Genomic DNA, 16,559 nt, shown 5'->3' with positions numbered 1-16,559 from the left:
TTGAAATATTAGTCCTTTTTCTAGTTTATTAAGTTTTTTATCACAATCTTTTCTATATGCTTGCCAAAGTTCTTACTGTGGTTTTATTCACTGTGGTTTCCATTTAGTAGAGACACACCTCACATACTGATTTTATGGAAATATGCCAAAGATTGACAAAGCAGCAAGCTGTCACTCATTTTACTTGAATATATGGCCCTCATGGCACACGTCTCATTTTTAGATAGAGACATGAGCATTAGAAATGTTTTACTTTCCTCTTTAATATAAGAAAACCAAAAGTGTAAACACAGTGATAAATGGCAACTTTTCACCTGTCCTTACCAGAGAAGACAATGGAGCTCATGCCCCATCTAATGATGCCTGCCCTTAGCTATAGCAGTTAACTGTTGCCATGTGAGAATGCTGTCTCTACATGGCTCAATTTTTCCAATGTTTCAGGAAAAGCCAGAAACCTGGGTTTTTGTGTCAATCTTCTGATATTTTTCATGTGGACAACTAATGAAATTCTGAATGTAAGTAACTAATAAAAACAAAATGTTTTTAACACTGTCAGGGTCAAGTTTTGCAGACCCAACAAAATACATCTGAGGGCAAAGTTCAGGACTAAAAACAAATTTTACATTTAACTCTCATGATCAATCCTATGACATAATTCATCATCCCCATTTTACAAATGAAGAAATGGAATCTATAAGAGGTTAAGTTATATGTATAAGGTCATAAGATATCAAGTCATGAAGAGTAAGGTGTAGGATTTGAATGCTACCGAAAAGAGTCCGACTCCAAGGCCCAAGGTCCTAACAGCCTGTTCTATGTATACATATGATACATATAAAACAGACAAGCAGTTTTATGTTGATCTATCCCACATCCACATGAAAAATGGTAAACCCTGAGTGTAAATAAATAGATAAGCAAATGTACAAACAAAAGCACAGACCGATCCATCCTGAACAGATCAGGACTACATCTGCTTTCATTCTATATTCTGTATTTCCCCTGATGTTGCCCAAGATAGCACTAGCCTTTTGTCAGTTACATTAAAATGTGGTTCATAATGAGCTTCCTGTTATTTATATAACTAAAACCAACCGTTTTGCAGAGGAAGAAGAGACTATTACTGGCTTGAGTAATCAGAAGACTTGATATGCAAATATGTACTTATTCCTGCAAATGCTTAAAAATGCTTGAGCTACACTTTAGCGTTTATTAGATTCACAGAGAAAAGGAGCTCTAAATAAACTTATTTATTTAAAATCGTATCTACTGACTTGGAGCACTTTTAGGCCTTTATAAGGATTGACTAGATTTTAAACTGTATTGCTAATCTGGTTCAAATCTGTTTACAACTAGTTTTCTGAGAAAACACTGCAATGCTCCCCACCACAGCTCTAACTTACGTAAGGTAGGTGCCTCTGGTATTGATATTCATCATCAAATCCATTCGCTTCGTAGGTGTTTCCAATGTGTTGGTCAAGCTAATGGCACTGGCATTATTCACCAAAATATCAATTCCTGTTTTCAAATAATCAACTTCCTATTAATGTAATTTGAACTTTACAACAAAAATAAATAAAAAGCATTTACTCTATATAGTTGAACCCTAAGTTAGTTCACAAATAGTACTTTTATAAACTATATGACTGATCAATGTACCAATGCCAGATCAGTAATATGAATGAACTAGCATCTGAAGAAAAGAAATCCAAGATTTCCTTTTTTTGTTCCTTCCTTCTTCTCTGCCTACTACTAGAAAAGATCACACTATAGGTTGAAGATGCTGAAGGAACAATACCAGGTCCAATGGAAGACAACCTAAGCTACAGTGGCTAAGAAAGAAATCCAGACCATGAAACTTTTTTGGATGGGACAAAAGAGAGTAACAAAATTGGAGAAGACATTTCTGGGCTTTAATTTTTCAAAGAAGAGACTTCAACTTGGGTCTTGAAGTTCTCTGTGGCAACGAAAGAAGAATAAATTAATTTGTGAGACTTTAATTTCTCTGTAGGAGCCCAATCCTGGCAAGCAGAGGGGCTTCACATTTTGACACTGGCATGAATCACTGAGCTGTGTGCTCACGTAGTACATAACATATAACTCTTTCTAGTGAACCAGGTTGGACAACAGCTAGCATTCAAGATGGGAAGTTAAATACGGGTAAATTCTGGGCCTGTGTATTATGGCTTTAAGTACATTTAACTAATGTCTCCATTTCAAAGGTTTCTTGGGACAGTATTAGGCAATAGCTGAATTGTTGATATTCTCTAGTAGAATTATAGGACAGAAATAAAGATCAAGAAAGTTCCCAAAGGTGGTAGCAGCTCTCCCCCGATATTCTGATCATCCCATTCTCTGAGAAGGATAAACACAACCTTGGTTAGTACACACAGTGGATCAACAGAATGAACTAAAATTGGATAAAGAAAAGCTCCAGCCTACCCCCATTTAACTTCTCCCTTAATTCCCCCCTAAAAAAAAAAATGAATGCGTAAACTAATCAGGAAAAATCCTAATTGGCAGTAATTGGCCACTTTTACAAGCAGGTGAAGTTATTTTAGATAAAAAGCCCTGCAGATGAATGTGGGTTCTTTTCCTTTCTCTTCCACATTTGTGGCCTTATCAGTAAAAAAAACAAAAACAAACAAAAAACCCACAATTTTCATTCTCTCCCCTCTTTTCACATAGGCATTCATATTACTTTGCCAGGTAGGGGTTTGACTTGGAAATTTAAAAGAAGAGGCTCCACTTGAGCTAAAGCTCTGTGCTCCAATCCACTTAGCACAGTGCTCTGTATAGGAGGTTACAAGGAAGAGCCATGTTAACAATAAAGCATTACTTTGTTTCCCTTTGGCCAATATCTTTCGCATGTACATACAGTCTCTGGAATATTACGGGAGGGGAAGAGGGGTAATAGTTTGGGCAGGATTTGGACATGCTAGGTGCCTTGCTGTAATACCATCAAAGTCTTAATTCAACCCCCAAAACCAGCCTTCTAGGTGCTTATGAACTAACTGGGGAGCAAGAAAAAATTCTAAGATCCAACACACAAAATAAGGATTAAAGGAATGTTTTAGGAATTCAGAGAAAGAAAAATACATTTTTGATGAGTCTGCATGGTCAGAGCATGAAGGAGATAAGATTTAAGCACAGAGAGGTGAGATTTCAAAGGTGGAGAAGGGAGCATTTCAGGAAGGATTGGAGGTGGAGAGGTGGGCAGGGGAGGAGCCTCAGGAAGAGAAAAAGTTAAGAGGCAAAAACTTCAAGGTAAGATATAGAAGTAAACAATTTTGGGAGGAGTAGGGAGTTTACACTGGAGTATAGAAGATGGAATCAAAAAAAGTCTGTTGAGATCATAATGCCACTAAGCTATCTGCACTTTATCTAATAAATATCACTTGATCCAAAGTCATCAAGTGATAGTTACATTAATTGAGAAGAGTCAAGAGGATGGGATCTAGGGAACTAGTTGGTTAGATGTATGTTACTGTCAAGGTCCTAACTTAATATTGGATGATAGATTTGTTAATATTATTCGAAATAATTTTAAACAATTTTTAAAAAGTCATCAGATGATTTTAAGCTACATTTCTATATGAGCAAATATTCATTTCTGGTTTTAAGTCAAAGATTCAGAAAAGAATTTAAATTAAAATTACAGTTACACCTATATTTAACCAATATTCAACAATTATCTGAGAATTAAGGCACTACCTCCAAATTTCTTGACTGCTTTCTCCACTGCATTACTGATTTGCTGTTCATCTCTCACATCAACAACACATGGCAAGGCTTTTCCTCCAGCTGCTTCGACTAAAAGGATAAACAAAAAAAGTATTAAAGCATTCAAATATCAAACCTTTCATTCTGATTTAAGAGTCAAAAGAAATAGGTACCTTTTTTTCAGAAAATCAGTATAAATAACAATGTCTTGTAACTACTACTGAGTCCACCCTGCATTAAAATAGATTGACTAACCCATATCCAGCTTCAGACTAACTAGGCCAACTCTATTAAAAAACAAAAATAAAGGAAGGTAATTAAACATAAAATTATATTGAAAAGCAAAAAAAAGGAGGTAATTAAAAATACCCTTATTATGGAAATACTCAAAAAAATATACAAAAGTATAAAGAGTAGTATAATGAACTACTATGAAATCACCTATCTTCAACAATTGTTAATGTTTTGCCAGTTGTTTATCTACTCCCATTATCATTTTGTTCTTTGCTGGTGTATTTTAAAACAAATCCCAGGCATCATTTCACTCATAAATATTTCCTATGTATTCCCTTAACATAACCACAGTGCTATTTACATAACTAACAAAACTAGCAGTATCAACTGAAGTTGAATTTTGAAGCCCTTCCTCCTAGTACTGTGCCTAGCTCAATGCCTTGAATACAAGCACTCGATAATCATTTGTGAATTGACAGTATTAAATAGTGACTTGTGAATGGTGCAGAGAATAAATGACACAGAGAGCTTTTCCAAAGTGTTCGCCTCATCCACTTCTTAGATTCTCTCCCCACCACATCTATGCCCCCATTCTCCACTCAAATCCAAAGACCATTGCCCTCATTGGACATGATTTTTAATGGGAGTCTCTCCTATCACTCAAAAGTGCTGGGGGGAGAAAACTGGTTCCAAAGCACTGCTCTAACGTGATAAAATACTTCTTTAGCCAGATAAAATTATTTTTAAGGGAGCTTTCAAATAACCATCATTAAACTCTCCAGCAAATTTTCTATGTAATGAAACCAGAGAAAGGAACTTCCATGAAATGGCATTGTCACACTTACTTTCTTCAGCAGCCGTATAAATAGTGCCTGGAAGTTTAGGGTGTGCGTGGGTGGTCTTTGCAGCAATGACAATATTTGCTCCATCCTTTGCTGCTTTCAATGCAATAGCTTTGCCAATGCCACGAGTTGCACCTGTGATAAAAATTGTACATCCTGCTAGCTTCCTACGACAGAACAAACGTGACCTTATTAGAAACTTCCATGTTTTATTTGCCAGTATCAGGGACTTATGCATATTTCATAATATATGTTTCCTCCCCTGTGAAACTTTTTCTAAACCCTCCTCCCTCCCCATCTGATACTAATAACTCAACTGTACTCTCCGTGAACAATGTTATAAATTATTTATTACAACGCAGTTGGCCAGTCTTACTGTGATCTGGCAAACAAAATCTACTCAAATAATAAGCCCATCTTAAAGAGAAATAAGGAATTAATAAGCTACTTAAACATGCATTCTTTTTCTTAAGAAATATCAAATCTTATTTGGAAGTGGTGGGATTATAAATACATTTTATCATTCTCTCCAGGATTTTTCAAATTTTCTACAATGACTGCATACCACTTAAAATAAATTATCTAAAAGCAAATAATTGTTTAAAGGATACTCATCATTGGTTGTGATGACTGCACAACTCTGATTATACTAAAAGCCACTGAATTGTACAGTGTAAAGGGTGAAGTGTGTGATGTGTGGTGTGTGAATTACTACATCTCAATAAAACTGTTAAATAAACAAACCTAGAAGGCTGCCTAAGAGATTGGGGTATTGATCAAAAGATTCTCTGATCCAGATGTACTGAGGAAAGTTCTCAGTGCCCATTAATTCTTTCTATCCATCCACTTTAAGCTTTCTACTTACTCAGCTGTTAGGTGAGAAGCAAACATCTAAAATAAAGCCAGTTAACAAGGAGGGAAACCCACTTTCTTGTTTACTTTCTAAAGGCAAAAAAAAAAACCTTGTCTAAGGATGATGAAGAGACTACAGCAAAAGTAACAATGACAAAGAGAAAAGGGAAAAGTAACCAGAGACAGGGGTAATAGATAAGCAGGCTTGTTAACAAAAGAATATAAGACTGTTGCCCAGCTCTGGAGGATTACACTCCAGAAGAGATGGGAAGTCAAAGTGGGAGACTTCAAAATAAGGAATAACTGGTTTAGTAAGAAAGGAGTAGGGAACAAAGAGGAACTATTTTAGTGAAATATACAAATGTACAAAAAGTACATAAACCCATGTGTATGAAAAACAAAATAAGGTGAACACCAAGAAATAGAAAATTACCAACACCCCAGAAGCCACCTGTCTAGTCACTAACTGTTCTTCTCCTTCTTCCTTCACCCCACAAAGAAACAACTGCATTAATTACTACTACTCAGTCCCTTATTTTACTATTCCTAATACCTACATAACCATGTCTAAGCCAGTAACTGTATCTGACCCTCCCCATTTGTGTATAGTCCTAGAGCTAAAAATGTTTTTTTACAGATGAACATTGATATCATCAACTTGATGATAGGGAATACTAATTTTGAACCCCAATTAAGCAAAACATTATCTCCCTGTTGTGGATTGAATTGTATGTACCGAAAGGGTATGTTCAAGTCCTAACCTCCAGTACCTCAGAATGTGACCTCCTTTGGAAACAGGGTTGTTCCAGATGTAATTCATTAAAATGAGGTCCTGTGGGAGTAGGATGGGCTGGTGTCTAGGGAGAATACCATACAGTGACAGAGGCAGAGTGAGGAGACTGCAAATGAACACCAAGGACAGCTGGCTATCACCGGAAGCTAGGAGGGGCAAGGAGGAATTCTACCCAGAATGTCAGAGGGAGCATGACCCTTATGACACCTCATTTCATACTTCTAGCCTCCAAAACTGTGGGAATAAATGTTTGCAGCCAATCTGTGGTACTGTTACAGCAGCCCTAGGGAAGTACATCCACTCACTTTCCCCAAAAAATAATTTCATTTTTTATTGATTTTGTTACAAAAAACATTGTACTCATTTTGAATTACACCAATAAAAAAATATTGTGGAAATTGGCTTTCTCTCATTATACCCACAAATGTTACACATACATCTTATACCAACATCTCTCTAATTTTACCTCTTGCCTATAAAGCCTAAAATATTTTCTATCTGGCCTTTTACAGAAAGCTTGCCTGACTATGGTCTAAAAAATTCACTGATTTTTGCCTGATTTTGAATTTCATGTAATAGATTCATACAGTATGTTATTCTGTAATTCGCTTTTTCACAAAACACTGTGTGGATATTTATCCATGTTGGTACAAACAGCAACACTTAATATACATTCCACATAAGAACATACTACGAATTATTCATTGTACTCTTTTAGGACTTTTGGGAGTTTCCAGTTTTTCTATTATTATGATGAACAATGTTACTAAAAATATTCTTGCTGGTGGGAATGTAAGCTAGTTCAATCATTGTGTAAAGTAATATGAGGTTCCTCAAAAATCTAAAAATAGAAATACCATTTGACCCAGGAATCCTACTCCTTGGAATTTACCCAAAAAATACAACTTCTCAGATTCAAAAAGACATATGCACCCCTATGTTTATCACAGCACTTTTACAATAGCCAAGATATGGAAGCAACCTAAGTGTCCATCAGCATCAATAGATGAATGGATAAAGATGTGGTACATATACACAATGGAATATTATTCAGCCATAAGAAACAAATCCTACCATTTGCAACAACATGGATGGAGCTGGAGGATATTATGCTCAGTGAAATAAGCCAGGCAGAGAAAGACAAATGCCAAATGATTTCCCTCATTTGTGGAGCATAACAATGAAGCAAAACTGAAGGAACAAAATGGCAGCAGAGACTCCAAGAATGAAATAGTGGTTACCAAAGGGGAGGGGTGTGGGAGGGCAGGTGGGGAGGGAGGGAGAAGGGGGTTGAGGGGTATTATGTTTAGTACACATGGTGTGGGGGGGATCACGGGGAGAACAGTGGAGCATGTGGGGGGGGGTCCCGGGGAAAACAGTGTAGCACAGAGAAGGCACATAGTGAATCTGTGACATCTTGCTGCACTGATGGACAGTGACTGCATTGGGGTCTGGGTGGGGACTTGATAAGATGGGTAAATGTAGCAACCACATTGTTTTTTCATGTGAAACTTTCATAAGAGTGTATATCAATAATACCTTAATAAAAAAATTAAAAAAAATTATTGTACACTTCTCCCAGTCACATGTGCAAGAGTTTCTCTAGGGCATAAACCTACTGGTAAAACTTCTGGATTACAGGACATTGTTTTTGATTAAACATGGCCACAAATAGTTTGGCATTCCTTCCATCAAGGGGAGGAATGTATTTTCCCCTTCCCCTTCAGTCTGGACTAGCCTTACAACTTTAACAATATGATGAAGTGATACTCTGGTATTTCCAAGCCCACTATAAAACGGCAGGCAGCTTCCACTTTCTCTTGGAAGCCAGATGCCATGCTCAAAGCGGGGGAGATTACCAAAGGATGAGAAGCTATGTGAGAGACGCCATGGAGGTGAGGACATTTAGGAATTTCAGCCCCAGCCAAGGACCCAACTAAATGCAGCCATGAGAGACCTCAACTTACAGTATGTAGAGCTGAACTCAGTCAACCCAAAGAACTGTGCATAATAATAAATTGCTGTTTTAAACCATTAGGTTTTGGAACAGTTTGTTACTTAGCAGTAGACACCTGAAACACACACTGAAGCTCAACTTTCCCAAATAATGCCAAACCTCTTTATAAAGTGGCTAATATTCCTCCCAGCAGCAATGTATGAGTGTGAGAATTCCCATAGCCCTACACCACCCCAACACTTCATGTCAGACATATAAAATTTTTGCCAGTCTGGCAGATATGAAAGGTATCTCATGTAAGTTTTCAATTTGCATTTCCTGAATTACTAATGAGGTTGAATATACATTCATACGTTAATAGTCACTTATCTTCCCTCTGTGTAATTCCTACTGTTTTGCTTGTCATTCTACATGTTTTGCTTGTCATTCTACATGGTTAGCTTTTTTCCTAATAAGTATGTAAGTTGTATATAAATTTCAAATATCTTCTCATCTGTGACTAGCCTTTTCACTATCTTTATATTATCTTCTAATGAGCAGACTCTATATTCAAGTAGCAGAATTCATGAATCTTTTCCTTCATAGCCCAATGCTTTGAGGTTAAGAAATCCCTCCCTATGCACAACTGTATTAAGTTGTCTTTCAAAAGTTTAATGGTTTATGTTTTAGTCTTTAATCTACCTAGAATTAATTTTTATGTATGAATGAGGTAGGAATTCAATTATATTTTTCCCCATAGGGATACCCAAATGCCCCAGCCTGAAAAGCCCATCTTTCCTAAAGATCTTTAATGCTAGTTTTGTCATAGACTGAGTCTCTATATAAACATATAAATCTGTTTCTAAGCTCTCTGTTCTGTTCCATTGGTCTACACGGATGGAACTACCTTAATTATAACTTTATCAGTCTTGGCAACTGATAAGATAAATACTTTTAGTTTGTTGTTCTTCACGAGTTTCTTGGCTATACTCGGGCCTTTTCTTTTCCACATATATTTTACAATCAGCTTACCTAATTGCACAAGCAAAATCAGTTGGGATTTTGATAGAAATTGTATTAAGTCTTTAATTCAATTTGGGAAGAACTGACATCTTAATGATAACGAGTGCTCCAACCCATGAACATGGTATTGCTATTGATTTCACATGATGGAAGCACAGAATGTTCATCTGTACTCACTGGTAATATTAATTATGGATCTCCAATCTTGGTGTTATCAGATTTCTCCACTGTATAACTACTAGTCTTCCCCTTGCAATAATAAATGCAAAGACACTTAAAGACCATTTTTATATTTTTATTATGGAATTTTTTTAAATAATAAAAATAGAGGAAATAGTAAACTCCCATTTAACAATTCAATAATTAGCAAAATTTTCAGTGATTATCAGAAAGCACATCTCAGACATATAATTTTCACCTATAAATGCTTCAGAACACATCTAACTTTTTACATAACAATGTCATTATTACAACTAAGAAAATTAACACTAATTCCTCAATGTCATCTACCTCCTAGCCATACTCAGTTTTATAACTATCTTTATTACAGTTGCTTTAATCAAGCCAGGATCCTGTAAGGACCTCACACTGCACTTATTTGTTATATCTTATAAATCTTTCAATCTGTGAACACCTCCCCTTCCATTTTCTTTATATCATTTATTTGTTTAAGAATATAGATAATTTGTCCTGTAGTATAGCCCATATTCTGGATTTTTAACTTTATTTTTATTGCTATTATACTGTATTTCTTGCAGACTTTACTTGTGTGTAGAAATATAACTTTCCTCAGTGACTTTTGTATCCTGAAAATTTGTCAAACTCTTATTAAATCTAATAATTTAGTTACACATTATTTGGTTTTCTATGTAGATAATGACATCATCTACAAATAATAACAGTGTTGTTTCATTCTAATCCAAATACTTTTTTCTTTCTTTCTCATGCCTTATTTATTAAAGGAAGGAGAAGTGTTCCAAAATGTAAGGTCTGAGGTGCAGGAAAAAAGAAAAACAAAAGATACTGGTAAATTAAATACACAAATCTAAAAGTGTGTTTATTGTAAGAATAATTAGTAATAACGAACAATAAATATTTGTGTGTTAAAGACAATGCAATATGTTACAATTGTTACAAATGTTAAAAATAGAGTGACTACAGTTTAACTTTTCTATATCCTTATATTGTTTGGAGGAATAATAAAATTTTATTTACTTTAGACATCGGTAAGTTATATACACGTTAAAATTTTTAGGTTAAACACAATTATTAGAAATCCCAGAACCTCGCAGTTTTGGTTACAAGAATGGGATGGTGACAAGAGACAGGCCTTTCTAGAATAAAAAGAATTAAGAGACCTGGGAGCAAAGGTTAGGGGTTATGAAAAAGACTAGTAACAGGTTCTCTCCCATGGCAAAGGGAAGAGGTAAGGATCCTCATCTGTTCTCTTCAGAAAGCAGACCAAAAAAAGGTAGGCATATGTATAAGATACAATCGCATCTGAATTACTACACTAATACTACCACCAATAATAAATTTACTAACTAAAGTGTAAGACTTCTTTGTACTTCTTTTTAGTCTTTAGAATCCCTCTAAAGTGTAGTCAAATTACCCTGTTAAAAATTTTCTTTTTTCTGTATGTTTATGAGACAAGTTTGATATATAGTAAAGTTCCTTTGTTTATGTTAGCATAGCATTTTAGTTTATCTTTCCTCTCCCCTCATCTTTGGTGACAGATGTTGTAAAACATGTACATGGGTTAAAAGTCAAAAATTTATAAGTATATTCAAAGAAGTCTAATCCCTTACCTATAGGTAACCAGCTTCATTAACTTGACGTATCCTTCCTACATTTTTTTCAAAACTATGCAAATACACACACATACATAAAATACATCTTATATGTATCTGTTTTCCTTCATTTTTATACAAAAGGCAGTATACATACAGAATTAAAGTGATTTTTTTAAATATACGTATTGAGATGAAAATGTCCCAACAATTGCTTTAAAAACCCTTTCCCTTTTGCTTCTGGTCTAATTGGATTGATGCCCACTACATAAATAAAAGGGCATTTTCCTCCTCACTCAGAGCCTCAGGCATTAGCAGAAATAAAGGCAAAGATACAGGCAGCTTCTCTAAACCTGAAGCCCAGGTCTGTACTACTAAGGAACCCCTCCAGCTCTAAAGCATTAACCAGAGCTTAAGAGGTGAGAGAAAGGAATATGCCAAATTCCCGAGTACTACTGGTAACGGCTAAAACTGACTAATGCAGAGTTAATCTACTTAACACCACTCTGGTGCCTCAATATCAGAGTAAATGTATTAAAATTTGTGTTAGCCATTAAAAAAAGAAAAACAACCACTTAACTGTATGTGTGCTATTCTAAAAATAAAACATGGTTTGGAAAAATAAACATCCAAGAATAACCAGGAAAATTCTGAAAAAAAGAATCCAAATGAGGCAGAAACCAGCTTTTCCAGATATTTTAACATTTTATTAAACTAGAGCAATTAAAATAGCTTGGTACTGATGCATGAATAAAGAAGACTAAAATTATAAAACAGAAAATCCAGAAACAGACCCCTATACATACAAAAATTCAGTATATGATAGAGGTGGAATGTTTAATAGGAAAAGATAAATAATCAATGGTACTGGGACAACTGTACAGCAAAACCATCTGAACCAAACTCAAGTGGGCTTCCTAACTCACTTCCTGTGTCAAAATAGTATGCAAAATAGTATTTTATCTCAGGTAAATGAAAAATGTGAGTGCAAAAAAAATAAGGCCATATAAAAAGAAGAAAAAAAGCAAGGCCATAACAATACTAGAATACTTACTAATTTAAAAAAAAAATCTTGGTTTAAGATGGCCTTATTGGTTTGTCACAAAAACACAAAAGCCTTAAAAGGCTGTTAACTCTGACGCAATAAAAACACATTTTGCATGATAAATAGTATAATCAAAGTCAAGATGCAATAAAAACAAAAATATTTGTAACTTGTATGACATACAGAACAAATTTTTTAAAAAGGAGTTGTCAGATTAATCAAAAACCTAATTGTGTAAACCAAAGAAAAAGATACACAGACGGCTTTAGACCAGGATTTCTCAATATTTGCATTACTGACATTTTGGACAAAAGAATTCTTTTTGGGAAGGGGCTATCCTGTGTATTTCAGAATGTTTACCAGCAATCCTGGACTCCAAAGATGCCAGGAGTGCCCCACCTCAATTACGACAATTAAAATGTTCCCAGATATTGTCAAATGTCCTATGAGGATAAAAACCGCTTTAAGGGCGACTGCTTTAGTTCTCAGCTTAAAACACCCATACTTTACAGAAATAAAGAATGGCGGTTGCCAGGGACTGGGGAAACGGGGAATTGTTTAATGGGTATAGAATTTGTTTTGCAAGTTGAAAAAGTTCTGGAGATTGCACATCAACGTGAAAATATTTAACACTACTGCACTGTACAGTAAAATAGTTAAGACAGTAAATTTTGTCACGTGTATGACGAATATTTGTAAAAAATTTTAAGTGGGGAAAAAAACCCTCCCCAAAGATACCCATACTTTAAGATTAATTTGTTACTAATTTGAAAACCACTTTTAAAACGCCCCATTATTTAATTATTCCAGAATTAAGGGTTCGGAACAAGGAGAGACTCATGCCGAAAGTTCCAGTGACCTTTCACCTAGAACTGCGCGTCCTCAGTAGGACACCCAGCTACTGCTAAATCCAAGCGGAGGCCACCCTGGGAGCGGCGGGGTAACCCGCTCTGGACTCTTTACGCTGTGGAAGAGATGTTCATATGGCTGCCAGCCTGAAGTACACAACTTTAGACTACTTTTCGGGCGTTACGGCAGATTCTGAAAACACAGCGTCCAGCGCGGACCAGCGCTCCAGAGCGCGCCGCAGAGCGTCAAGACCCTCCCACCGCCAGGGCCGAGGACCCGGGCCAGCCACTCCAGCCTCACCGAGCCACGCTCTCCGCCCGGCAGGGTCTCTCCCCGCAGCGCCCCCATCCTCTTACCCGGTGTTGGGTAACATGGCATTCGAAGATCACAGTCGATGACGGCACCTACTACAAGGAGCGTAGGGCGAGGAGCTGACCACTTCACCGCTTTCAGCCGCGTCCCTCGAGGCCCCGCCCAGACGCCTGCGGGGAAGGGGCGCTTGGTGTCGCGGAAGGTCGCTGAGTGCGCCTGCGCACGCAGGGACCCACACCGGCGCACGGCGCTAGTTTCCGCCTCCCCCGCCCTGGTCCCTGGAAAAAAAAACAAAAAAAAAACCGCTCTCTGCGCAAGCGCTATGAGAGACAACTCTGTCCCGCCGCTCTCGCGTTGACTCTAGTGACAATCGGTCGCGCATTATTGTCTAGCGTACTGGGCGCGTCAGCCACTGCGTACGCCTTTCCCCAGACAGTGCAGGGTTCCTCGTCGCCGTGCTGCGTTCCTTTATCAGTGGATGGCCGTTTGAATGAGGTACCAGCGACCTTGAGGGGTAGGGTGCGGCTTCTAACTTGGGAATGCTTTGGCGCTAGGTCTTCTCTGCCTCCACGCCTGAACCTGGGCCCCTGGCCAGCTCCACGCGCTCCCTCGAAGGCTCCCAATTAGGACCACTTTTCCTCGGCAATTAGGCACTGGATGCAAAAAAGCCGGCCAGCGTCGTGTTTCGACTCCCTCAGAATGTGGATTAAAGCCGGCCCGACTTGCGCGAATGTAAATAGTCGTGTGGGAAGCTTTTGGATCAGAACTGTTTGCATTACTGGCGCGGAAGAATTCATAATTAACTCTGGTCATTCGATTCTTAGCAAGTACCTCGGCGAGGGAACTTCCAACTCAGTGCTAGTTCCAAGGTGAATTCTGGGATAGAGTATGCCTTGAACGTAGCTTAGCTACCTTACTGAACTAAAGACGCGTATTTTTAAAGGACGCATTTAGAAAGTGTATTTTGAAGGGGTAGAACAGGAGGACAGGTGGTTATATGAGTACTAGTTGAAGAAACTAGCCTGGAGACGGATTGTGTACTCCCATTTTTTGCAGGCCTTAACTAGTTCCATTTACTCGCACTTGCCCCTCTCAAGCATTTGAATTTGCGGTCCATGATATGCCCTGTAGCTTCCAAAGAGATTTATTCAAAAAATATTAGCACCTATTAGGGATACAGCAGTTCGAAACAGACAAGGTCTGCCTATGTAGGAGGAATGAGGTGTAGCCAATATGCTCTTTAGACTTGTAAATATTTAGGTGTTTTAGAGAATGTTGATAGGAACTGCTACATGAACAACACTCAAGAAAATGAAAAGACAACTTACTGAATGGGAGAAGTATTTGTAAGTCATGTATCTGATAAATTCTAGTATCCAGAATTTATAAAGGACTGTTACAACTCAGCAACAGAAAGGATGAACAACCCAATTAAGAAATGAGCAAAGGATCTGAAATACATTTCTGCAAAGAAGATATGCAAATGGACAGTAAGCCTATGGAAAGGTCCCAACAGCACTAGTTACTAGGGAAATGAAAATCAAAACTACAATGAGATTCAACTTTACACCCATTAGGATGGCTATAATAGAAAATAATGGAAAATAAGTGTTGGCCAAGATGTAAAAAAATTGGAACCCTCATACATTGCTGGTGGAAATGTAAAATGGCACAGCCACATTGGAAAACAGCTTTGTATTTCCTCAAAAAGTTAAACATAGTTACCAGTTACTGGATGTCCACATGCAAAAGAGCAATTCCACTATCAGGTATACACCCAAGAGAAATGAAAACATGTTTAGAATAACCACCAGATGGCACTGTTATGTACAAATTCAAAATTACATAATAGCAAAATGTTAATAATATGATATACTCTGGCTTGGATTAAGGTAAAAAATAGCATGAGGTTCTTGATAGGACTTCCACAAAGGGAGTTGAGGTAAAAATTTTAAAGAAACTTTATATCACTAAAAAGGATGTGATAGTCTAATAAATGGTCAAACTTGCTTTGTGACTTCTAAAGCCTATTAATTAGCCAATATTAAAAAATAGTTTCATCAAATAGATTGAAAGTGCCAACTGAAATTGAAATACTAAAAGACCTGACATTGAAAACAACTTTAACCTTAAATTACTAAATAAGCACTCTTCTAACCCTGACCTTGCATAAGAGTATACTTTTTAAAGTGTATAGCAGTAACGTTTTTAAGCAGTAATATTCAAGTTTGTTAAGTAAAACCCACATGAAGAACTAAATTCTTTGTCCAGACCAAGTTCACAGTTTTCTGTTCTACTTGAATCTATTATATCTTATCCTGTTAAAAAAAAAAAGTGTATCATAACTATTTTAATGATTCAATGCATCATAACCTATTATTTGGAAAACATTGCTTTGTTGTAATGTGCCAATGTGATTTTTCAACTTGCCTTTTAAGATATTCTAGGCTTCTTCAGTCAAATATAAAATTGCTAAGTAATGGTCATATGTTTGGCAGATGCTTTCAGTGCCTTTGGAAGAATCAGGGAACTTGGGAAGCTTTCCATTTCCTCAAGACAGCCAGCCTGTCTGGTTCAGCAGGTTAAATGGGGAAGTTCTTGGGATTTTAAGGATATGGTGGTTGCTTCTGATAATGTGCCAAGCATTCCCCATAGGACCCCTAGCTATGGGTTTTGTTGCTCAGTGAATTATTGCCAGTCATTACTTACTTAATGACAGTTGCATATTAACCTCATTGCTGTATTTTAATGCCTATATCATTCTGACAATATATGACTCCAGCAATGTAGAGAAAGTGAAAATTTCCCTCTAATACCACCCTTTGGAGATATCATTGTACACTAGTAGTATTTCCCTAGAATACATTCCTAAAAGTGAGGCTGTTTGCTCAATGGATATGCACATTTAATATCCTTTAGCAAGGTTGTGCTAATAATTTACACCAGGACTTCTCGACCTTGCCACTATTAACCTTTTAGATTAAATAATCCTTTGTTGTAGGAGTCTGTCACATGTACTGCAGTATGTTTAGCATTCCTGGCCTATGCCCACTACATGCTGTAGCCCCCCCTCCCATGTCTGTGTTTATTCTTAGAATAAAACTTGACCATTTTTAAATGTATGGTTCAGTAGCATTAACTACATTCACACTGTACAATT

At 37.0% G+C, this 16,559-nt stretch overlaps 1 protein-coding gene across 2 annotated transcripts in view; it reads right to left on the bottom strand.

Moving 5' to 3' along the window:
- HSDL2 (hydroxysteroid dehydrogenase like 2) overlaps positions 1 to 13,621 on the bottom strand; it is a 60,041-nt gene extending 46,420 nt beyond the window's left edge. The window contains exons 1-4 of one of the 2 annotated variants that reach the window (XM_036915645.2): positions 13,444 to 13,621; positions 4,803 to 4,934; positions 3,715 to 3,813; positions 1,404 to 1,518 (exon numbers count right to left, since the gene is read on the bottom strand). In XM_036915645.2, the coding sequence (XP_036771540.2) occupies positions 1,404 to 1,518; positions 3,715 to 3,813; positions 4,803 to 4,934; positions 13,444 to 13,465 (368 nt within the window). In that variant the 5' untranslated portion in view covers positions 13,466 to 13,621. Of the gene's footprint in view, positions 1 to 1,403; positions 1,519 to 3,714; positions 3,814 to 4,802; positions 4,967 to 13,443 lie in introns of both variants that reach the window. The other variant, XM_036915644.2, reaches the window with a different exon arrangement.
- Between the last annotated feature and the right edge of the window lie 2,938 nt (positions 13,622 to 16,559).

This window comes from Manis pentadactyla, chromosome 3 (assembly GCF_030020395.1).
Source record: "Manis pentadactyla isolate mManPen7 chromosome 3, mManPen7.hap1, whole genome shotgun sequence".
Classification (NCBI taxonomy): Eukaryota; Metazoa; Chordata; class Mammalia; order Pholidota; family Manidae; genus Manis; species Manis pentadactyla.
This window is presented reverse-complemented; position numbering and strand designations above follow the sequence as displayed.